This window comes from Takifugu flavidus, chromosome 11 (genome assembly GCF_003711565.1).
Source record: "Takifugu flavidus isolate HTHZ2018 chromosome 11, ASM371156v2, whole genome shotgun sequence".
Taxonomy (NCBI): domain Eukaryota; kingdom Metazoa; phylum Chordata; class Actinopteri; order Tetraodontiformes; family Tetraodontidae; genus Takifugu; species Takifugu flavidus.
This window is the reverse complement of record NC_079530.1, coordinates 2,434,862-2,459,735: the sequence shown is the minus strand read 5'-3', so window position 1 is coordinate 2,459,735 and position 24,874 is coordinate 2,434,862. Positions and strand designations below refer to the sequence as shown.

The 24,874-nt window shown below is 40.7% G+C and overlaps 1 protein-coding gene and 1 long non-coding RNA gene across 4 annotated transcripts; one reads left to right on the top strand and one right to left on the bottom strand.

Moving 5' to 3' along the window:
- Positions 1-1,153: 1,153 nt before the first annotated feature.
- On the top strand, positions 1,154-3,636 carry LOC130533336 (uncharacterized). The gene is made up of 4 exons (XR_008952544.1): positions 1,154-2,456; positions 2,538-2,630; positions 3,395-3,461; positions 3,527-3,636. It is a non-coding gene; the product is annotated as an uncharacterized LOC130533336 (long non-coding RNA).
- On the bottom strand, positions 2,676-24,015 carry si:ch211-250c4.3 (uncharacterized protein LOC100535981 homolog). 3 transcript variants are annotated; one of them, XM_057046621.1, is made up of 6 exons: positions 23,755-24,015; positions 15,965-16,704; positions 11,668-11,829; positions 10,558-10,717; positions 6,299-6,426; positions 2,676-5,210 (listed from the first exon to the last, which is right to left on the bottom strand). In XM_057046621.1, the coding sequence occupies exons 1-6, from the start codon at positions 23,918-23,920 to the stop codon at positions 5,085-5,087; spliced, it is 1,482 nt and encodes a 493-aa protein (XP_056902601.1). In that variant the 5' UTR covers positions 23,921-24,015; the 3' UTR covers positions 2,676-5,084. The 3 variants fall into 3 exon arrangements, with proteins under 3 accessions (XP_056902601.1, XP_056902600.1, XP_056902603.1); XM_057046620.1 differs by having other exon boundaries at positions 6,299-6,433; positions 10,562-10,717; XM_057046623.1 differs by having other exon boundaries at positions 6,299-6,428; positions 10,563-10,717.
- Positions 24,016-24,874: the final 859 nt, after the last annotated feature.

Sequence of the window (24,874 nt, the reverse complement as noted above, 5' to 3'; positions counted from 1 at the left end):
TGTGTAGATGTATGAAGCTTTTTAACCAATCATTTTTACCAATCACTCAGCACTGGAAAACTCCCTGAGCGCCTCCATCCTGCCAGCTGTGCCACCCATATTTTCCACTATTTTTAAGCCCCGTTGACAATGCCAAATGAGCCATGGCAATTTTTGTCCCAATACACACTGAACATATTATAAGATGACACTATTGCCTTATAATGCCAATATATTCTCAGTTTTTTGATACTTTGTGAAGGTTGAATATAATAGCTGATACTCCTTCACCTAACCACTGGAGCAATAAATACAATAGTCAAATTAAATTCATCTTTCCAGATTAGCTACGAATTCCATCCCCCTTTGCTTAATTAACACACGGACATTGTTCAATCTGTGCTGAGCTTGAAAATTTTGCAATAGGAACAAAATGGCAAAGTATGAAACAACAACACTGGCAATCACCACACGCTGACATCTGTGCTGTCCAATGTTTACCTGGCAGCGTTAGAAGGTATGTAGAAGGTGTTATGATGACATTGTCAATGTGGTGACGTGTGAGAGGGAGGGAAAAAAAGCCACACACCTTTCAGCAGGAGGTCAGACCCACTACTAGTGGCAATGTCTCATCTTGTCTACACCACTGATGAGGTGGCACATGGCGAAGGTAGTAGGCAGTAGGAAGAGGTGCCAGAACACCTTCTTGATTCAGTCATAATTTCTGTGACTCTTCAGAATTACATGAGAAAAACATGTGTTAGGTTTTCTCTCATCCAGCTGACTACCGTATCCCACACTTGCCCTGCCAACTTTTTGCTCTCAAAGGGATATACAAATAAGAGGCTTTCATCTGGGCAGAAATAAGTTATTGTAAGGTTTTTTACCAACAAAGATTCAAGTGATGTGCCAGACTTCTGACTCTCGTACCTGAAGTTCTGTGTTTTGTAAGTTTATTGACTGTGTTGATATTAACAGATAGATGAGACAGATGAGATAAAATTCTTTCTCATTGCCATCTTTTGTTATGGTGAACTAGTAATTCTACATATCCTTTCTCAAATTTATGTGTCATGGGTTTCTCCACCATCCTGAAGATCCATGAAATCATCCGCCTTTTTGTGCTGTCTCTGGACATGCCGCTATTTTGGAGATAAGTCGCCATCCTTGCCCCCTCTTTAACTATGCCCACATACAAACACACCACACAGCCCACACACTTACACACATCTCTTTTGCATGCATTGTAGATATATAGTGTAACTGGATGGTTAATAACTCTGTGTGTCCGGTTTACATGCCTTTGAATTTTGGGTTATTCACATTCTTTCTTCTCTGGCAAAGCTGTGGTGTCCCTGTGTGGTAGTGATCACTCCAGTCCAGCATGTGGCCTCCTTCTGATTAGCTGCCATCAGCTACATGAAATTGATGCATGCAAGCTACAGCAAACCCCCCAGTTTGCCTGGTGTTGCACCACTGGTTGTCCTGCCTTGGCTCTTAGTTTTCGTTTGCCTTTCTTAGTGCCTTCTCAATTTAGTCATAATGCTTTCTTATTTAGACAATCCTTTTTGGCCTAGAGAACGGGGGTTTGGTTGTGTTTAGCTAGATCCTGGCCTGTTGGGTTTTGGGGGAAGAAGGTTAGTACAGCAATGGTGTGGAGGTTTTACTAAACTTATGTACCGTTTCTTTATTTTTTGTGGTTTGGGTTTGTAGCTTTGTATATAATTATTTTGGTGAATTTCTTTTTTGTGTTATTAGTCCTTAAAGTTGCAGTGACCTCTGCCACAGCTAGTTGGCATAGTCTCTCCTCTCTAGTTAGCTGTCCCCCTGAAAGGTTAGTGTGATGGCTGCACTAGACATCCTTTTTTTCTCGGTTAGAACTGAACCATTGGAATGTTTATTTTATCAAATGCTAGATGAAGTTTAATTCACTGTGCGTGGTGCCTGTATTCATTTCTGCATTTACCTGTGCATGGGTGGTCTTTGGGAAACCTTAAAGACATTTTTTACATTTAGTAGTGAATTCTGTTTGAGACAGATTATACAGACTGGCACTAGCATGGCATCCAAATTGTTTTAATTATAATTTTCATTGAATACAGTAAGTATCATCACTTATTCAGCCAATTTAGTTTTACGCTAATAACCAATACGGCTCCTGCCCCCTCCCAAACACAGGACAGCTATTAGATGATGGAAATATCTGACTAAACTTGAGAAATCATTGTGGGCAATGCTTATGATTAAGGTTGCCTGAATTCTAGTTAGTAAGTAACTTTTAAAGGGGTATATATTTACTTTATGCATGCAGTGGTAGCTAAGAGGACTGTCACTGGGTTCCCAGGTGAACAGGCTGACCTGCTTTCTGTTCCGCCCTCACAGTCACCTGAAGTTCAACTCGGCCTTATCTCAACTACCTGTGCATTATGAAAACCAGCTACCAGCACTTTTCACCAGATCAAGTCGTCGACATTGTGGTAATGTTTGGCTAAATCAGATGACTAAGAACTTTCCTCCTTGTCCTAGCTTTTGCCTTTCTCACCCTTGTTTCTTTTTAGCCAAGTATCCTGCTTCAACTCCATTCAGCCACGCCTGCCATGCGCTCCCAGTGGCCCTGCGGCTCCAGTCTCCTGCACAATCTTTCTTGCACCGTGGGTCCGGTTTTGTATCTGGCACAGACGTCCACTACAATTCACTGCATTTCACATGTTTTTTTTTATTTTACAATAGGGACATTTTTTTTCATTCAATGGGAAAAAGAACACAAATAAATTATTCACATTTAACTTTATTATTAAAAATACATTTGCATTGATGCCACATCTATACAGCATCATATAGTACACAGAATACTTGTTTACTGCCATACTACAGATAAACAGCAATAAATACATATACAGGCTCATTTCTTATTTTCTTTATAAAGTTCTCATATATTCCTTATTTTAGATGTGACAAAGAACTCATATATAAAACAGAATATTTGAGGCAGCACTGCAACTATATCACTCCATCAATGTGTGACCTTTTCTGAATATCAGTCATTTTTCTGATTATATTTTAAATCTTGTATAAAAATGTTTGCAGCAGTCAGCATTTGTTTGTCATAAGCCCCAGAAATCAATAAAAGAATCTCTCATAGTGAAATTGCATGTTATAATAGTTTACAACATGATAATTAAAAAAAATGGTAAACTAAAAACTGGTCTATTTACCAGTGAAAAGTATTGTGTTCTATGTGTGTGTGTATACACTGTATACATCCATAAATATTGGGACATCAACACAATTCTCCCTTGACGCTGAGACGGCGTCCGCCAAGGACAAATCAACTTTCCTCTAATTGCATGAACTTTCTGTTTCTTTCCATTTGCTTCCTCACTTCTTTCTGTTCCCATCTTCTTCACCTCTGCAGATCTTTGAGTTGTCAGAGAAAACAATGTGGTTCTGACCCAAAGACACCACAGAGACACACATTTAAGGTAAGATCACTAACATTTGCATTTATTTATAATATTTTTAAATCAGCGAATGTTTCTCATTGCAGTTCACTCACATAGGAGGAATAACTATGGACACGAGACTGAAGGCATTCAGAAATCAACAATTGCACCAAATGAAAAGTTAACTTGTGTCATAGAAATTCTGATCCCTTATCACCGGGAATTTAATCTGAGTATTTGAGTAAACCCGCAGATGATATTTCTATTTTTTTATTTTTTTAAATTAGGGGACTGTGATTGTAGTGAGGAGGGTACCAATAAAACACACAAATGCATGTTTTAACATGGTGACTCGGGTTTGAATTTAATACTTAACCACCCTAAGGATTGAAACTAAACAGCAAAACATAAATCAACACACCCCCCCCCCAAAAAAAAAAAAAATTAAAAAATTCTTCCACTACCTGCATCTTTATTGTTGCCAATAAAACCACATTTGTGTTAATCGGAGACAAGCATTGAGTTTCTCTGTCTGCATGCCAGTTCTGGTCCCAGTTCAGGCCTTTAAAATTAGAACATAGTATATTCACTGTGTTACTTGCTCTTCCAATCTGCAATCCTGTAAATTATTTAGCATTTCAAATCAAATCAAATCAATCTTTATGTATATAGCATCTTTTACAATCAAAATTGTTTCAAGGCCCTTTCCAGAATCCCAGGGCCTGACCTGAGACAAGCATCAGTGGCAAGGAAAAACTGCCCTTTAGCAGGAAGAAACCTTGAGCAGGACCAGGCTCATGTAGGGGGACCCTCCTGCTGATGGCCGGCTGGGTAAAGAGAGAGGAGAGGAGAGAGGAGAGGAGAGGAGAGGAGAGGAGAGGAGAGGAGAGGAAACCATGACCCAGTGGGGTGACAGAGGCCTGTCAGGTGATCATGTTTCCAAACCCCGGCAGCCTTGGCCTATAACAGCATAGCTAAGATGTGACCTAATGATTAGACGACCCCCTAAGTATGATAATTTGTCTGTCTATAATAGTAACTGGAACTACAGAATTAGTAACAATAAGTTTTTTTTCAAAAGCATTGGGGTCTGATGAGTCTTGGATGGCAAGAGTGAGTCTTCTCACTCCTCCAGACATGCCTGTGTGGAGCCTTAATCGAGACAGGTGTCCTCCCCTGCCGTCAATTTCCGTCACTGTGCAGCAAAATGGAAACAACGGAAAAAAATGGACGGCCACAGTTCACCCATCCTTTCAGCAGATTCAATTCAACAGTCCTAATCTGTCAGAAACCTCTTACACGGCTCTTCATGAAGAGTTTTCATGACTCAAATTTCTCAAAAACATCACCTCTTTTCTCTCTTCCTAATCCAAGAATTTACACAATTTTACACTGACATATCTCTGGTTACATGTTGTTACATCTTTTGGCAATCTGTATACAGGTCTGTTGTGCTTATAGCGCCTAGTCTAAATTAAAAACAATAAAAAACTTTGTGTTAAAATGTCTAACATAATGTAAATCTTGTCACAAATTACAATGGTGTGTACTCTTTACATTTTTTATTTTATTATTTTTTATTTTTTTAAAGTAGGCTGAATATATCAAGTGTCCAACCATTTGTATAAGTAAACAGAGTTTTGCATCTTGCACTGTAATCTCTCACATGGAAAGCTGAGGACAGGACATCTTCAGAGAGGTGGAAGACAGTCTGAGCTTGCTCTGGTTCCTTAACCTTGTCTTTTTTACCAGGTCTTTGGCACGTCCCCAGGTGTAGCTCTCACACAGCTGGACACAAGAACAGAGGATACTTAACACACGATGTTCAAAATGTTGCACATTTCCACAATGTCTCAGCTTTTGCCTCTGACAGAAAATATGAGTAGGAAAGAGAAGAAGAAAAAGTAATAATGTGTGGAGTTTCTCATACACAACTACTGCATGTCATCTTGTTAATACTACACATTTTTATATATTATCAGATTAGGACAAAAGAAGATATATGCTATTAAATTAGCTTTCTTTCCTCTTTTAACTATTTATTATCTATCTGGTAAATATGGTCTGAACCAGCCTAGTGCAGTCCCTCTAATCTCATATTCCAGTCTCTGTAAGAGGATGTAATGATCACCTGTATCAACAGCAGCACTGAGGTCCAGTAGAACCATACAGAACCATACAGAACGCAGTCTGTACTGTGATGAGCTCTAAAACCTGACTGAAACCTCTCAAAGACACTGTTCCACTACAGGTGCTCCAGTAACTGAGTCACCACCACCAGCTTAGGAATTTTAGTCATAAGGTCAGATATAGGCCTATAATTGGCAAACACATCAGTATTAAGCAATGGTGTGATTACTGCAACCTTGGAAGTCAGGGCCACATAATATGTTGCTGAATCACTTCATCTGGCCATGAACAGATGTGCCGATGAGTTGCAAAATATGCTTCATTGTTGGGATGGGCTCTAAAAGGCATGTGGTAGACTGGGAATATTAAAGGGGACATCTCAGAGAAGTTTATAGGATTAAAGGAGTTTAAGGGCTCATTGGAGACCCGGTCGGATTCCACAGTCAACATATCTGATGATGGTGTAAAAGCTGATGGCACAACCTGATTAACTTTTTCTCTAATATTAATAACTCTATTACTAAAGAAGCTTATAAAGTCTTCACTATTAAATGTGGGAGGAAAATGGGGACGCGATGAACTAAAAGGAATGAAGTCGGAAGTCAAAAGTGGCACCAGTACTGATAATATTACCAGAAAATATGTAGTATTACATGCCTTCACATGAAAGGGACCATTGTTGAACAAGAAGACTCCAACTGAATGGAATGCTTGCAGTGAATCTGCGTCCCATGTAACGGACGTACCCTGTGCTGGGGCTGTGGGGGCCCTTCACTGCTGTCTTCACAGAAGTGGGCCTCCCCCTCAGTGTAGCTCCTGCGATTCAAGTCTCTCCTCCACAGAGGGAAGGGGAATAAATCCTCGCTGCTCAGGTCTGAAACGCAAATATTCTGTTAGCTTTAAAACAACTGTTCCTGTATGGTTTGTGTGTGTGTGTGTGTGTGTGTGTGTGTGTGTGTGATACTGTATTATCCAACTGTGTGTTTACTAATAATTCTATAAGAAACTATAAGGTGTGAACAAAATTATTTCTGGAAGAGACAATGAAGAAAAAAAATAAGGTGGAGGGGAACATGGTTTAATTCAATGTTGTTGATTCTTTAAAAAGACCTTTTTTGTTTTTTCATTGAACCTTGAACGCAGGTCGCCAAGTAGGCATAAATCTCCCCACACTGACATTAGTTCCTTCCTGGTCATGCTGTTTCTCCTGATGTAATTATATAGGACAAGGGTCATCTTCACACTAGAATCCACCTTTTCAGGGTTCAAAATAATAACCTTACAGTACAGGCACCAATGGTTTTGATGTACCGTACTTCCAAAGGTGTTCACAATTATCATCCTTGTGCTAGACAACAGGTAGATGAAGACTCTGTTCCTTGGAGGAAGCCTGACTCCTGGAAAAGGTCTCCTGAGGTCCCTACAGAGAGGAAATGGCTTTTTCTGCCACAAATTCATGGGGCTGAGGTCCCAGATGTTATGCTCCTGGAAGCAGGCCATCTTCAGGGAGTAGGAGAGGGCCATTGATAAATGCCTGAACAAAGATGGAGTTTTGCCAGGGTCTCTCAATCACTGGGCCTCCTATAACTGCTGACAACAACACTGAAGCAGTGTTTAGCATCCACAACTGCCTGAATGGAGGTGTTAAAAATAATAATCTTTTCTAAATCTTTTCTCATGTTAATAAACTGTTTAGGTTCAAGACGGATTATACATTAGTATTTATTCAATTCATCAGCAACAGTTCAAACTCTAAGTCAATATAATAGCAGCCTTAATTACGGAATATTTAAGAGAATATTCAACTTGGTTAACACCAAGTGTAGGTGATGTAAATTTAACTTCTTCCACCAGGGTTTAATTAATTTAAAGGTCCACATGGGGTCAACAGAGTTTACTACAGCCAGTTGACCAGCACATGATTCTGTGCTTTCTCATCCTCTTTACCAGGCACTCGTCAGAGCGAATGCATTCCACAGTCAACAGGACATTATGTGCCCCTGTCATGAGCAGAATACCATGAGGTGTGTTTCCACTGCAGGAAGTTGGGGTTATTTTGGATAGCCGGGACCATTGGTGCATGTCTTTACTGCAGGAGTTTCCGCCGAATGGCCAGTGACAGGAACTTTTACAGGGCCTAACCAATTCCCTGCTCTGGGGAAGGTACTTAGATCAATCCCAAAAAAAGTGTGGGTGAGGCTTGAGGTTTACTGGGCAGTAAATGGCTCAATCTAGAGCATGTGACAGGGAGCAGAAGTGGAGCATTAGCCTAGCAAGCACTTCTCCTCACTTCTCCTCACATGCATAGCATCCTCTTTGTAGCCACAAAGATGCATTGTGTATCTTATAACTATCACAACACAATACATGCTGTTTGCTGTACTTAATATTTATTAATGCACTGAACTGGTGTAGACACAGATACACTTTATACCTTCCCCCACTATTTACCAGGAACACCGGCATGGGAAACAATGAATTTCCATAAGGTCCCAGTTATAATTTAATCTTTCCTGGCACGATGAATCTCTGATTCTTTTTGTCCAAAGCAAACAAAAGATATTCTATTTGTTTAGGTTAAATGGGGTTATATGAGGCACAGATAAACCCATTTAACCAAAACTAGCTGTAAATAATAGATGCTGTCTCGCTTCACTCATTCAGAATTAAATTTGGAAAGTTATATAAAGAACCAAGCAAAGGTCCTCTAAAGTACAGCGCCCTCTGTCACTTCAGTGAAAAGTCGCAGAGCCAACCTGACAACAGTCCGCTGAAGCATAATTGACAACCTCATCTGCTTAGGAAGTGCGTTCACGCTGCCGACAGGCTACGCATATTATATTAGGCCTTGAGACTGGGGGTGTCACAGCTCCATTCCCCCAGTTCCCTCCTGTCCCTCTGCCTCAGTAATTTTCCACTCTACCTGCCTCTGCTCCACTCTACCTGCCTCTGCTCCACTCTCCCTGCCTCTGCTCCACTCTCCCTGCCTCTGCTCCACTCTCCCTGCCTCTGCTCCCCTCTCCCTGCCTCCGCTCCACTCTCCCTGCCTCCGCTCCACTCTCCCTGCCTCAACTCCACTCACCTGCAAGCACAGCTGCAGATTATTCCGAATCAGCCCTGCTTATAAGCCTCCCCTGCAGTCTCACTCCTTGCCAGATTGTTCTTTTTTGCATTTCCATGCAAGACTCTCCAGCACTTCTTACCTGCCTGACCTCCTGTTGCCGAACCTGTTTGCCTCTGACAGGTTCCTGCACCGCCTGTCTCCCGGTAAACTCACCAGCCTTCAGTCCCTGACCACAACTTCTGCCTCAGCTTTTCTGGTTCCTGTCTGCTCACCTGGTCCCGACTTCGCTGCTGCTCATCCCCAGTCTGCTCTGCTGCATCATCGGCCTCATCTCCTGTAAGCCCCTCTCTGTCACCCCTGCCTGCTCTACACAGAACTGTACGGTTCCAAGGGTTCTTGTCCTCCCCCTTGGTTCCGCATTCTGGCTCAGCTCAACCCACTCCTCGAGCCTGAAGCCCAAAGATTTTGTGTGGGCCCTGAGCCTGAAGAACAGACTGTTTCCTTGTTTGTACTAATAAAGGTCCTTTCCAACGGTCCCAGCTTTCCAGAGTGCTGCTTTTGGGTCCCAATTACACCCATCACAGGGGGGCTGCTGACCATGTGAGCCTGGTTGTGCAACATGAGATTCACTGAAAACAGCAATTCAAAAGTTGTTTGTATGCTTACATCTTCGAATATCAAGTGCATTAGTAAGTCCTTTAGTAAGTAAAAGCTAATAGTTAATCAGAAGTGGGGGTTTTTCATCTTTTAGAAGTGGAAAGGGAACTCTAGTTTGGGTGTTTTCACTGTATGGCACTGTCGTCAGCCTGTTCTATTTTAACAGGCTTAAAGTCTAGTAATCCTTATTTCTGTGAACACATCTGCTGTGGTCGATTTCACTCACTCTTGCAACCAGTCCCATTCACTTCGCCACAGACAAGCCCAGTAATTTACTAAATGTTGACAGTATTGATATTTCTCTCTTTGTCCAATATTCTTGTCATGATGTGGTCCCAAATCTGTTTGTTCTTGCCGTTTGCCAAAATCCCAGAGCTGTGCGAGCTTGTGCCTGTTCCAGAGGAACGCCTCTATGATATCGCCAGCCCTCAAACTTTTCCAATCCAACTTTTGCAATCTTAATGTCAAACTTGAGGTGAAGAATTGCCTTTGTGGTGACAGGAAATACACATGAACTGTTAAGCTCCACATCTCTCTCCATAGAATACAGGAGAGCGTTGACCTGCACCAGTTGTGATGACATGTGAAAACAGGAGAACCTGTTGCCATCGTCTCTGGTGTAGAGTCCACAATTCTGACACCATGTCATGAGCGGAAGGAGACCAGGTTCCTTTGATTTACTGATGATTGTAGCAGGTGTCTTCCAGCCTTTGACTCCGTCGAGCTTCACCCTGATGTGTTGACCTGGGTGTAGCTCAGGAAGAGGATGAGCTGAATGCCTGTGGTTCTAGAAGAACCTGTAAGCTTCCTTAGCTGCTGCATCCTTCTGTTAGATGTTGTAATTAAATTACTTTTTTAGTGCAGGACTCGCGCCACTCACCCCGTGCGGCAATTGGCGTAACGATGGCACATTAAGGCTTAGCAGGAGTCAGGCAGTTTGAGGCTGTTCTTAGCTGTTTGGATGACTCTCTTAGCAGAACCCTGACTTACAATAAGTACAGTATCTCAGAAACAGAATCCCAGGTTTACATGCTAATGTTGCATTTAATAAGGATGTTTTTGTAACATAATCTGCTCTCTTTACCATCCACATTGTTTCTAGCCCTACTATTGGATGCCATTCTGAACACCGTGCAAAATCTTGACCACCAGCTAAACCTGATAAAGTTATCTAAATACTAAATTTGAGGGGAGGAGATTGTTTTTCCATAACTCTAATAATTTCATAATTTCCTTAATACTGGTAAAATACACATTATATATCGTGTTGTTATATATCAGCACCTCTTCTTGTTCTGAGTGGATGTCGGGTGACTTCGCTGATGGTGGACAGGTCAGACAGGGTATTACTGGATGACGGATGGCTGCTTCTGGAGTGTCTTTTCTGAACATCCTGAAAGGCCAAGCTGGCTGCGCCACAGCTGCACTGCTGCTGAAAGAAAACCTGTAAAATATTTAAAAAAAGGAAAATATAAAAGGTTTCATATGACAAAAATGAAATTTCCACATGAAATGTCAAATCTGAAGTAAAAATTAGAATGAAGATGTGATGCAAATGACAGTTTAACAACCTTTTACAATCCTTTTTACAATCACTTGAAAATGAAGTTGTTTTTAATCACTTAAAGTTTTGCAATGCTTCACATGAGTATTAATTTGTAAGATCACATGCAACTATAATGCTGAGCTCAACCAGAAACAGGTGGAATAGCTCTGAATATGCAGCATCTGTGCCGGTAAAATACAAACAAGCAACCTGACTTTCACATCCTTCCATGACGACAAAAAAGTAAAACATCGCTTCCTGGAAAATCCCACAGTGTAATTGTGGAATGCAGCAGATCTAGCAGGAGTGTCATATGACTGAGATTAAAGCCAAAGGATGAGATATGTCCTCCCTGACTGTTTTATGGTAACCCTGCACAACATGTGCCATTCACACTCATAGCACTTCATCACATTACACGGATGCCTCAATTCCCTAATTCCCTGATTTTAGGTCTCTACCTTCTGGGAACTGTGGAGCCACAGTCCACATGGGCCCCTAAAACAACACATCAGAGCACAAATCAGCCTACAAAATTTCCTCTCCACATGGAGACAAAAGGCCCCTCTTTCAGCTTTATTATATAACACTTTGTAATTTACAGCAAAGTGGGACAAAGCGTAAACAGCTAGTTGTACTTTTATTGGGGTTTTTCATTTCAATGTTTTATTAACTATTAAACAACAGATACCAAATGTCACATAATCAATTTTTTCAAACTTTTTTAACTATAGTTTTTTGCACCCCTCATAGAACTATTATGAAGTATATCACATTTATTCATATACACGTCTACACACATATACACAGCTAACTAATAAATGCCCTAATACAGAATAAGCACAAACCTCTTTGGTCTTTGTCATCCTGCTGTCCTTCTGCAGGCTGCTAATCTGCCTCTGCAGCCGAAGGTTGGTCTCCTGCAGCTGACCGATCTTCTCTATGAGTTGGCACATGTGCTGCAGGTAACCCAGTCCTGAACCCAGAGGGCTGGAACTCTCCTGCTGTGACTGGAAAAAATACAATAATTAGATTGAAAGCACTGTTCTGTGACTATGACTAATGGAACAAATCTAACATTTTCAGTGTTTTATAAAGCAGAATGCACATCATGTATTTTTATTCTGATAACTTAAAATGTTAAAATAATATGTAATGTTAAATTGGTCATTTCAAAGTTCCACAATTCCAGTGACTTGTACAATTCTGTTTACTTTTTTGATCTCTGATCCAGTCTTTTCCTGGTTATTTACAGTAGTATCAGAGTTATTACCTCAAGTCAAAATATTTCTTCATAGACAGAAAAGTCTAAGAACACAAGAAAATATTTTGGTTTATATTAAAGCCCATATTTTGACATGATATGAAACATTTACCCTGGCCACAGGGTATGCATAAGTCAGGTAAGGACAAAGATATTATTCAGACAAGGGAAATTAATAGGATTGGGTTTGTGAAAATAAATTGCTTTTTTTCCCCAGAACTAATGCAAATACTCGAACTTGTGCCAAAATGACTTCAGTGGTTTGAGTGAGTATCTGTGTGCCGAGAAAAGTACATTCTGCCATGATTGGAACCTTGGATGACCTGCTGGAGCTAAAGTGTTTATCAGACTGGATTCTAACACGGTCTTCTGACACGGTCTTCTCCCTCACTCAAGAATCAGCTAAGTACACGAGGTTCCTAACACCCTTCTGGTAGGTCCAGATTAACCGTCTCCCTTTCGAATATATGTGTATATATATATAATTGCGGCTCAGGATACGTAATGTCTGCGTTTGAAAATTTGAAAGTGATGAGAAATGAAAAGCTTTTGGGCTTTTCCCACACAGGAGATGCTGGCGATTTCAGCAGATACACAAAACGGAAATTTAAAGGAAATATTTACGCTATCATCAACCTTCTGAAAAGTGCCCCAACAAAAGCAGGATATGAGCTTAAATTGAGGTTATTTTTTTGCTTGCTTTCTTGCTACAAATACTGGCCAAAACAATAAAGCAGCAGAACGGACGCACTGGAGAACTGACATTACTCATTTCCTGTGATGAACAAACTACTCACAGACCCTAGATCACAAATCTTTTCACACTATGGAAAGGTTGTTTTTGAAACTGTACAGCTCAGGTTCCATAACAATGCAACTGTTCTTTTCAACATTCTTTTGATGTTTTAATCACTGTATTTTTGTTCTAACAACCCCACATCCAGCCAGCTCACACTGGCAGCTCACCAGCAGAAAGGTGCAGTATAATATTATCATTCTATTTGTTCAATTTCTTGTAACGCAGTGCAGCTAAAACAGTTTAAAAAAAAAAAAAAAGAACGTTAGTGGGCATGATTGCACGTGGTAGAGGCTGTCACCATAGAGACACACTATAAACTACTCTGGGAGACGCCGGCACTAACTGTGACGGTGTGATGAAATCATCTAGAAAATGCAGCGTTGCAAGCAGGTTTTCCACAGGAGTTATGGCACCTTTTGAGACTGAAAGCAGCCCTCAGGTCATCCAGCAGCTGTAAATCAGGATTGATGGATAGAGGATTTTATTTTTAACTGTATCCAGACTGAGAAGATAAGGAAGGCTATCCCTTCCTTATCTTAAAGTGATGACCATTACTTCCTGAGGGGCAGTTGCTGATGAGGGGGAGTGTCTGTAATCAGAGCTGTCGTGACCGTAACTGTTAGATTAGCAGGGCTGGTGCAGATTTTATCTACGATCCCGCAGAGATTACTGATGCATTCATTGTAATGTGCAGCCTCACACAAACAAACACGTGGCCTGCTGCACTTCCTCAGAGTTTCCGCTAATGCAAATGTCAAAGCAGCAAAAGTCACTGACAGTAGGTTGAAGGTTGGAGGTTGTCTTTAGAATACAACGGTCATTGCATAGGAGACTTTTTTAATTGATTGTTTTGATGTTTTTGGGTCGTCGCCTGTTTTGGCTGTAACTGTTCTTGTTATGTTGGCTACGACTGGTGGCTCAGGGTACAGCCGTAGACTTCAGGGTCTTCAGGTCCTAACGCATCCCCACAGAAGCGGAGGCTTTCTCTGGCCTCATTCATTGATGTTTATATTGTCAACAAAAATAATTTCCTAAATATGACAGTGTTAGAAAGGAATGACGGAGATTTCACACCAGGAGGAGGGTGGGCTCAGACCACACATGCTGGTCTTCTCAGTCAGACACCATCTTCTCAACAAATAATTTCGGCCTCAGATTTCCACAGAAAACTTCATATTTCTTCAAAAATACTCAACATGGACATCATACAGGCTTTCTTCTTTGTACAGATTGTTTTGGCCTCTTGGGATCGAGCTTTTTATATTCTAAGCACATTTTTATTCTTGGCTGTCTTTGAGGGGTACTCCTGCTTGTAGCCATTCCAGTTTTTCTGATGGTCCCCAGAATGAGTGGAATCACTAAGAATAGAGATTTTTAACACCTAGTCGGTTAAAATTTTAGGCACCTATATTTTAAAAATGTTTTTTGACTTTATTGCCCCCCCCCCCCCTTTGTATTTATCTACAGGTATCGCCTCCTTTATAAGCTGTATACTGAATTAACATAATGTATTTCTATGTTCTCTACCTATTCTATCCTCTACCTGTCCTCCCCCCTTCTCCTCTCTCTCTACCCAGCGGGCCATCAGCAGGAGGGTCCCCCTATATGAGCGTGGTCCTGCTCAAGGTTTCTTCCTGTTAAAGGAGTGTTTTTCCTTGCCACTCTTGCTTGTCTGGGGTCAGACCCTGGGATTCTGGAAAGCGCCTTGAAACAATTTTAATTGTAACAGACGCTATATAAATAAAGATAGATAGATAGATAGATAGATAGATAGATAGATAGATAGATAGACAGACAGACAGACAGACAGACAGACAGACAGACAGACAGACAGACAGACAGACAGACAGACAGACAGACAGACAGACAGACAGACAGACAGACAGACAGACAGATAGATAGATAGATAGATAGAGATAGATAGATAGATAGATAGATAGATAGATAGATAGATAGATAGATAGATAGATAGATAGGTGATGCTATTATTTACTGAAAAACTAACTGTATTGGATTTAGTGCCTGTTATGAAAATTAACTGGATACTTTATACCGGTATTTATCCGTGTGTGTATGTGTGTGTGTGTGTCAGCACGGGCCTTCTATCAGATTTAAAGTTTTATTCTTGAATACCCTCCATCAACTGCTCGGTTAGCTTCAAGAATTAATGCCATTATCTATCTATTCATCTATGAGTATCCATATACAGTATACTGTGTGTGTTTGTGTGTGTGTGTGTGTGTGTGTGTGTAATGATGGAACTTGGGGAACCATCAAAGACATTGCATATGAATGAATCTTATTTAATGGACACTAATGTGATGAATCGAGGTATGCTGTGAAAAAACCCAAGGGGTCCGGATAAGTGAGGGGCTTGTAGCCAGCAACGGTATCACTGAGTGAATCTCTTGTTCTGCGGTACAGATGAACAGGTGCTGCATGACATGTGGATCTGAGAAAGAGGCTGTAACACATGCCTTCACCATCCAACCGCCTCTGAACCAGCAGGGTCCCATCATGTGGACGCAACATACAAAAAAGCTCGATATTGGACTCCGGGGTTGTTCAAAGGGTTTTGTAGCAAAGTAACTATAGATTGAAATTTTATATATATTATCACAATAATGCTCACTTCAAATATACTTTATGTGAGAGTTTTTATGTGGTCATTTTTGTATGCTTGCAACATTTGCACATTTTGCCGTGCTCCGGTCATTCAAAGGCATTCGTGTGTCACATTCTGACTCTAATAGCTCCTGATAATGAAAGACGGTCTGAAAGCCTGACAGTGTTGTACATCAATGATTTAGGAACTTCAAACAGGTGATTATGACTCTGCAGCTCCCACAGCTGTCAGGTGCTCTTTCTATTGAGCCCCTTGGACAAGCAAAAAATATCAACTCCTTAGATCTACGGAAACAAAAACTCCTGGATACACTCTAAAATTAGATGACAGAGAGGCTTTTCAACTCCTTAAGCCCACCCAGAAGGGGATTAATGAGGATGGTTGAGTTGGATCTACGTATGAGAAAATGTGTCAAGTTAATAATTGTAAGAATACGCAGGGTGTTGACCATCTTACCTGACTTATTCTGCAGCAGTGGTCCATGTACTCCTCGAGGCTCTCACTGCTTAAGGGCTCTGGCTCAAACTGATGACTAGTTATTTCAGCACATTCTTTCCCACATTGCCTTGTGCATTTACAGGAACTCCCTTCAGTCACAGCACTGTTCTCCCTAAGCTTTTCAGGCACGTCTTCACCTCTTTCTGGGCTAATCACTAAGGCCTTAATGTCCATGGGCTCAGCTTCCTGCAGATCTCCTGTTGTAGTTGAAGAACTGTGCTCCTCTGGCTGTAGGTCCTGAGGATCTGCTGCCACCAAATATTCCGTCTCTTTGGTGTCAGAGTTCTGTGTATATGGGCACAATGTAGAGTCAGGCTTTGAATTACAGGAATCACAGGAGGATTCTCGACTGTGGACCACAAAGCTCTGCTCAGAAGCAGACGGAGTGGATGGTGAGTTAGCTCCACTTGGTAGTTCCACTCCAGAGTCCTCTGATTCAAACTTGCACAACCTCGGCAGCTCAGGTTCTGAGAAAACTGTGGAGATGAAGTCCGAGCAGGATTCAGGCCGAAGCTCCGTGGAGTTCTCATCGAGGTGGAGATTGATCTGAGAGGCTTTGGTGGATTCTTGCTCACAGCATGACTTTAGGGAGAGATTGGTGGCATCTTCCACGAGGTGCTTCTGATGGAGGTTGTTTAAGAGCTTCATTTTTGTAAGGACAACCTCACTATCCAGTACAGGATGTGTGTTACCTCTTCCTGTTGAAAAGATAAAGAACTGCAGGTTATTTCAGAAGCTCCAATCTAATTATAACACATGACACACACACGACAAGGCCCTTAACCCCTGAAAGCTTAATAATGTGTTTATGGAAGACACAAAAGTAAATATGATAAATAAAATCATAAGTTATGTTGTCAAAATTCTCTCTCTCTATATACTGTATATATATCTATATATACATTATATATATACAGGTGTGTGTGTGTGTGTGTGTGTGTGTGTGTGTGTGTGTGTGTGTGTATCTATATATATAGAGAGAGAGAGAGAGACAGAGCATAACAAAGTAATTAATATTAAGATTATTTACTGAATATTTGAAACTAAACAGTGGAAAAACTAATGTCAATGGAATTCATCCTTTGAGCCAAAAGGATACAGAGAGTGAAGCATGAGACATGGACTGTCTTTTTTATTACATTTGTTACCTTCTCCAAGTTGTTACTGATAGTCTCTCGATTAAATGTGTATTGTCTGTCAAAAACTCCTTCAGGCATTTTTTTCTTCTAGATTATTGTAATTTATTATATTTATAATACCTGGATTCTTCTTTCAAGCCTCTTAAATATTATATTCAGAAATATCCAAAATATTTCAAAAATAGTGAAGCTGGGATGCTAACAGGAACTAGCAAGGAAGACTAGATTTCACCTCATATGCTTCATTTTCACAGGTTGCTCATGAAACATAAAATAAACTTTAAACTTCTTATCTGGGTTGATGAAGAGAGCTGGAAGAGCTGATAATTACTCATTTAAGGAAAAGGCTATTAATAAAAATATTAATAATCCAGAGAAATTAACAATTTACGTCTTTTTCAGTCTCCGTTTTTTTATGCTTTCAGTTAGTTAGTTGGTTGGTTGGTTGGTTGGTTGGTTGGAACCATTTCCTGGAACTACACATTGTAATATTTTCATGCTGAAATATCCCAGATATGCTTCAAAAGAAACAAAAATCCTTGAAATACCAGAGCTGCAGCCAAATTTTAAGTGCGTCTGGTTGCATTGGGTTTGCTTGACTTTTAGTACTTCAACAATCATTCAATTACAGATGTACAGATACATTCTATGTTCCAAGTACATGGAAATTACAGAGTGGAGGTGGCAGTAGTTCAACAGTTCTATCAGCATCACGTAATATAGTGATCAGATGCCTCAGTAAAACTTAATTCGGTTTTTATGCAATCCAACATTCTTTACCACAAATACCAGACAAACCACATCATTTGTCAGTGTCTCATGCCTGACTGTGCAGTTTGATGTGAGGCATTACTTGGGGCAGCCATACGTGACCTCTTCTCTCTCTTTGTCTGACTGGTGGCAATTTGATATGTTTCACTGTCAGTCACAGACCAATATTAAAGGAGAAGCATACTGTTGTAAGCTTATAACAGTAATGCTGTTTAAAGAGTGCACATTCTGCATCATTTCAGGAGCTTAAACTACAATTCTAGAGATTAACTTGCACTGTTATTTGAGTTTGGGTGAATTGGAGATGCTGCCAAGAAAAACAGATTAAAAGTTCTTTGAAGTGGTAAATCCAAACCTTTTATCCTCTCTGAGGGCATATTGCACAAGAGAGTCCTGGAGAGGAATTTTGTGGAAGAAAAATTTGTAAGAACCTGATCAAAGTGGGAATATTTTATTATAACAGAGTATACAGTCAAAAGGAGAAAATAAGGTATAAAAGTAGCTTAGAATGGATGTGAGCCCTGTCTGGCCTTGATGGAGGAGAGATGCTGTTGGGAATGTAGCATTTACAAAAATGTTTATCTATTCCTGCAAAGACATATTCCAGATTATAACAATCGGTTCCTGTTAATTAAAAATACATTATTTAATGGTCGTCTGAAATCTACTGTTATTTACAGTCTAAGGTGCCGTAACACCTTTGTGATATTGTTGTTAGAAACAATCCTTATTGATCTCAATGTCGCTAGTAGCTTAGATCCTAATGGAGACTTTGTGTGCTAGAGTGTTAGTTTGATTTAACAAACCAGCAATTTAGAAGACACACTTGAGAAACGCACATGGGCAGTTAAAAGATACTCTTTCGCCTCCCGTCCCTGAGGCTTCTATATTCATAGTTATCTATGAACATTATAGTAATTATTAAAAGTTACCTAAAGGGCTAAAGGGTCATGCTGCTTTGTAAATATTATTCATTTACACTCAGGGTTCTTTGTTGTTTGTAACGGGATCTTTACTGAGGGGCCCCTAACTGCAATGGTCCTTCCCCCAGATCACTCAAGAATGTGGCGTTCCTAGAATCCTTACAAAACACAGCCTTCAAGAGATGTTCTGACAGTCAGATATAAAGCACAAGTTAATAAATAAAACAGCTCTTTAGACACACTTTAACCCATTTGTGATGACTAAACAGCAGCAGATGAAGTAGTTCAGCAAAACAGCAAATGAAACAGTCCTTTATTAAGAAGCTGTACATGTAATGTTTGCGCCATACCCTCTAAACACACAGTAGCTGATAATATTTAACTTTGGAACATGAACAAGAAGCCGGATAGACTTTAATTACATGCTGAAGTCATCCTCCTGACATAGATCCTAATTTGGTGTGATTCAGCCACTGTGAGTCGAGCAGCTGTCAGTCAACACGTTCTGTTTTCTGTGAATATCCACACTTGATGACCTGACCCGGCAAACATCAGCATGGAATTACGTCTTCATTTGCTCCCTGCTCATTCCACATCCCCCTTTCTCTCGTAAACATCCTACAGCTGTTTTCCCTTGCTCCCATCCCCACCATTGTCCTTCCAGTCATCCTCTTAAACCAGGAGATTCCAGGTGTTAGATTCCTTTGACAGTCCTGCTGTAGAACAAAGCCCTGGGCCACCTGGAGGGGCAGCTGGAGGGAACGCCCAGGTTCCCAGGGAGTTAAAGACGGTGATGAGAGTCCAAAATAAGGCCCTACATCACTGGTGTTCAGAAGCACTTAAACACCTAAACATCACTGCATAAGGTGGGAAACACACAGACAGGTGCGTCACAAGCACCCATCGCTCCACCGAGATGCAAAAGCAAAAGAGAGAATTGAGTTATATTAATGAGTGCAAGGGAAGAAGGAGGTGTAGCTTCTGGCCTGGTAGACTCCATTTATGATAAAGAGAAGAGGGAAGAGTAAGTGCGGATTGATGGGGGGGGTGTCCAGAGTCTTAGTCATACTGGAAAAACTGAGCTGTTGGGCTGCTCCAGTTTAAATGACTTTGTTTCAGGGTGTTCAACCTTCAAACGTGCATGATGTGATGTAAAGTGGTGAATCATGTAACACACTTCTGCTCTTGCATATACTGGAGTCCAAAACCTTTTTATAATCTTCTCAGAAATAATCAGACTTTTAGAGGAACCACAATACACAATACAGTTATTGTGGGTGTGGAGCCTTCAGAGATGTTTGTGAGACATTTGTGTAGCGTAGGTGTCACATGTTTATTTTCTGTGATTATATATATATGTGTGTGTGTGCGTGTATATATATATATATGTGTGTGTGTGTGTGTGTGTGTGTGTGTGTGTATAAAACAATTAACATAAAAACAGGAAACCAATTCATGCAATTATGTAAAAAAAATTTACAAACCAAATAAAAACAGCTAAGACGTGTTGGCAGCACAAGGAAGTCACACAATAATAATACTGCGAGAAAACCATAAATGACATATGAAATATCAATAATATTTTGTTTACTGATGAATAAAACCCCAAATCAGTGGAGGGCTCTAATGAACATTTTAGTTTGTCATCCTCAGTTTAAAACACCGTAATCCTGCACCCGAGCTGTCAACCAGCCCATTAAGGTGGGATCACTCCTGAGTTCAGATAATAGTGACAGATGGACGATGAGGTCGGAAGGTGGTGGCAAATCCTTATCACACATTTAAGATTCAGGATTCAGGTCATTTATTGCCATATGCTCAATGAAAAAGAAGGTTCCCTCTACAACAAAGTTATTGCTCTACACCGAATAGCATGAACTTTAAAGTATATTAAATAACAAAAGTGGAATATCTGTGTTACGCCACCCATTCTACCTCCTGTAACACCACCATATATAAAAAAGAACTGGGAAATCAAAGTTTTTTATAGAAATAAAGCCAAAGTCTGTCACTCACCCTCTGGCAGCTAATTAGCCTCTGTAAGCAGCAGGGACAGGTGACAGAGAACAGATGTGTGATAAGGACTTTTACCATCCTGCCCCATCTCCCCATCGTATGGACTGAAGCCAGATGAGGCAGAAGACCCATCTGTCAGCACATGGCTGGGCTGGGATCATCGCTCTGGTTCCAATCTCTGAGTTCACTGGGGCATCATCAGCCCAAATAATGAGCAGCAGTTTAGAGTTGCTCTGAACGCCTCCCGGTCTTATCAGGAGCCAGGGAGATAAGTAGGAATGCACAGAAGTACTGTAAGTCCACTCAAACTGGCTTCAGCCTAATTTCCACGCATGTTTAACAGTTGAATTTCACGTCCCTCTAAAATACAAGATAGAGGTGGGAAGATTGTACAGCTCATTTTTCAGTGAGCTTAAGCAATAATAACACATTGGATGGATGTACACTGTATTTCTTTACGAATGGAATCAAAATATGTTACTACTAACTATGATAACCAAGATAATACTGAGAATCCTAAAGAAGTCCAAAGGCTAAAAAAAGGCTACAAAGATGGCAGAATATAAACAAATCATACAATAGGGGAATATTAAATCTCCAGACCAACCCTGGGGGCATGACAGCCTCCAGAGGAGAGACGGCGCTACACCAGAGAGCGGATTTAAAGCTTAGGATTGATTTATTCTCAGTGTTCACAGTGCTGCTTCACACCACCTGTGCTTCACCTGCGTCGTGAAAAAGTGCAGTCCCTACGTTCAGGCAGAATCTGATACAAAAGCCATTTTTGCAGCATGTTTGGATTATTGTTAGCACTATATGTGCAGTAGGTCAGCTTAGCAAAAACAGCCGTTCTCAACTTTTCCAGCCCCATCAGATGTCAGCCATGTTGGAGTTTTTCACATCAGTAGTTTTTCGTACAGTTCCACCTCCCAAAACAATCTGCTGCTCCCTTACGAGCCTAAACACAGATGGAACGATAACACAGAGGCACACGAAAAGGCCAAAGAAATGCTGCTCCCTGCTGTACTGTACACAATGTAAGTGTTATCTCCACAATTGCTCCCTTCTTCCCGCTCAGAACAACATTACAACCAGTGTGACTGCTCTCAGGGTGAGGGGGCTCCCACACCACTGCAACAATGAGCAGATTTATCATCCCTCCCACACTCGGCAGGAAGATCTGCTGCCTGGCAGGTGTGGAGGCTCATACTGTAAATAGGCTATTGGTGATGTGTGAGCAAGGCTCGGCCATGGAATGTAGTGCAACCTGACGCCGGGATTAGAACAGGAATAGAAAAGGGAAGGAAACTCCTCCGTGTTTGGCCACAGAATTGCTGTTACATGAATGACATAATAGTAACTAACTTATCTAAAAACATCATGTAAAGTAAAACGTCGCCTCTCGAAACATTTATGCTACGGCTGAATCGAATCCCATCTTTCGTGTTAGAACCCTCATCTTGACTGGTCATTTCTGTTTCTGTTTCTGTTAAGCTTGTTTCATTAAAAAAAAAGAGAGAGAAAAAAAACACCAACTGGTACATCAACATGTTCAATAAGTTAAAATGTCCAAGCTGGATGAAAACATAGGTCACCACTGTGTCATTCACGATTCAAAACTTGTATTTAAAGTGATAAAATAGGACCAATTAATGAATTCACATGTTTTTTTTCCATCCATTTCTGTACTCACGACCCCTCACAGTGACATTTACTAGCCCCACAGCTACTGTGGTACATGAGAAGGATGCCTAAAGCATCAAAGGAATTCACAAGAACACAAGGGTTACTTCACTGTTATACATCAGTATTGTTCAAGACTTAAAATATATAAGTTATGACTATGGTATATCTTTTGTCAGTGCTGTGTTTATATAGATGTACACAACTCATTATGCTAAATCGCATCCCCTGTAAACACAAACAACTCAACCTGTGCATGTTGGCAGCTACATTTCCAGTTCTGTCATCCTGAGGATCACATGACCACTGGCTGCATAGAGGCTGCTCACAATGACCAAACAATGGTAAGATTTAGCTGTTCATCTGTCTTTCTATGTGGAAGATCCACAAAACGTTGAGGCCTGTGTATCAAAACTCTGAGTAAAGAAAAAGAAGAAGCAGAGTTCCTGTTGTTCATTCCACCCCGAAGCACCAGCTGATGCCAATAACAGCTCAACCAAATGACTGACTAATAAAGTTACATACAAAGTTACAGTATGTAGATATTTGAACATTAAATTTGGCTTGTTTCCACTGCAGGATGTGCGGGTTGGATGACAGGGGCTGTGTCAGAAAAGTTCACAGGGAACCGAGTCCAAGGCCAAATTGAATATCGGAAGAATGTAATCACATTCATCAGATTAACAGTAATGCATCAAGCTAACACTAAAATGTTAATATAGTTGCTAATATCAGTGCAAAATATTGGTAAAAAACAAAAATAGTCATTTATTTTGAGTTATTTAAATGATTAGTAACATCAGATGGAATCAAGAACATTTTATAACATTTCTACAGAGAGGAATTTCAGAACCTTTGACATTTTTAATTGGAGAATGTGCAGAAGTTTAGCGATCAGTCCTGAGAAAACATGGGCGAATCTGCAGGTCAGCTGATTTTGAGGTTTCCTGAAGAAGTGTCAGTTCTTATCCAAGTACATTACTATCAGTTAACATCTGCCATAGGGTTGCCAGTATTTATATTTGTTTAACCAGAGTAAATTCCGGAGGATGTGTTTTTCTCCAACGAAATTTCAACCAACGTCACAGTTTCACCAGAGGAAGCGTCTTTTGGTGGATGGAGGTCAAATCAGTTTGTAAAAGCAGTGATGACACAGAGAAATTCAAGGTTCTGATTAAAAGAGTCTGAAATAATTGAAAATAGCGACAGGGCTAACCTTTTTTCCATGGAGCCAGGATGGAGAAAGACCTGTGCCAGCTGATTATCAGACCAGGCTTCTTTCCCTTCACACTCATGTTGATATAAGACTCCCAGAAGATGAGGACAGTGCTAATGAGCCAAAATCCAGACCAGATACTTCCTTGTGCGGCTTCAAAGTTCATTGTCTTTGGAGGATACAGCCTGGCAGTTATCTCCCAGCAGGGTCATGATACCTGCTTCCTCGCCTGCCTCAGCGCGCCTGTCTGAGTCTGCAGCAGATTCCTGGAGCTGGAAAATAAAGTGGGCTGGGCTCCTGCCACAAACATGGGGAGGGGAGGAGAAGAAAGAGGAGGATCACAGAGCTAAGGACACAGCCTGAAGCCACGGCAGTGAGGGCTGACGCCTGATGATGAGAAATAAGGTTACATTTCTCACCAGCTTCAGATTCCTGGAAGCTCTATTAAATAATGATATGGTTTAAAGGGAGATTTGATTTTATGAGGGTTGTTTTATCTTCATTTGTCTTCTGCCATATCACGTTGTTGCTCAGTAGCTTATCTTAGACATTTAAATTGAATGGAAAGGTCTCTTTCCAGTCATAAACTCTGCAGTGAGCAAGATTCTGATGTATTTATGATGTAAACAGATGCACAGTCACGTAACATAGCAAAGTTATTTTTAAGCATAAAATAAATTAATGATTTATCTTCCAGTTCAAAGTTTCCATGGATTGTGCTAATGGATTAAATGTGGTTCATCCGTGTGCAGATGCCTCTGTATGCACACACCTCAACTTTGAGGTGGCTTTTCTAAAAAGCCCTTATGGAAACATGGTGTCTGTCACCTGATCACTCAGGAGAAAGCTTTCTTTCCCCCCTAATGTTTCTTCATAGCAGCTGCTAGCTGATTTTAGTGAAAACAGCTAAATTTTGGGGTGGGGGAAATGAGCAATTCTGTCTTTCATTAGCTCACACAGGCCAGGAAATACCAGAGCATGGAGCTGATGATAGCTGTTTATTTTAAAGACATTTATTGACACGACCAGAGGTCTTGTATTTTTTGAAAAAAATTCAAAAAACACCTCCCAGATCTCGCCCGCACCGGGTCTCAAACCGTAAACCTTCCTTAGCCCAGAA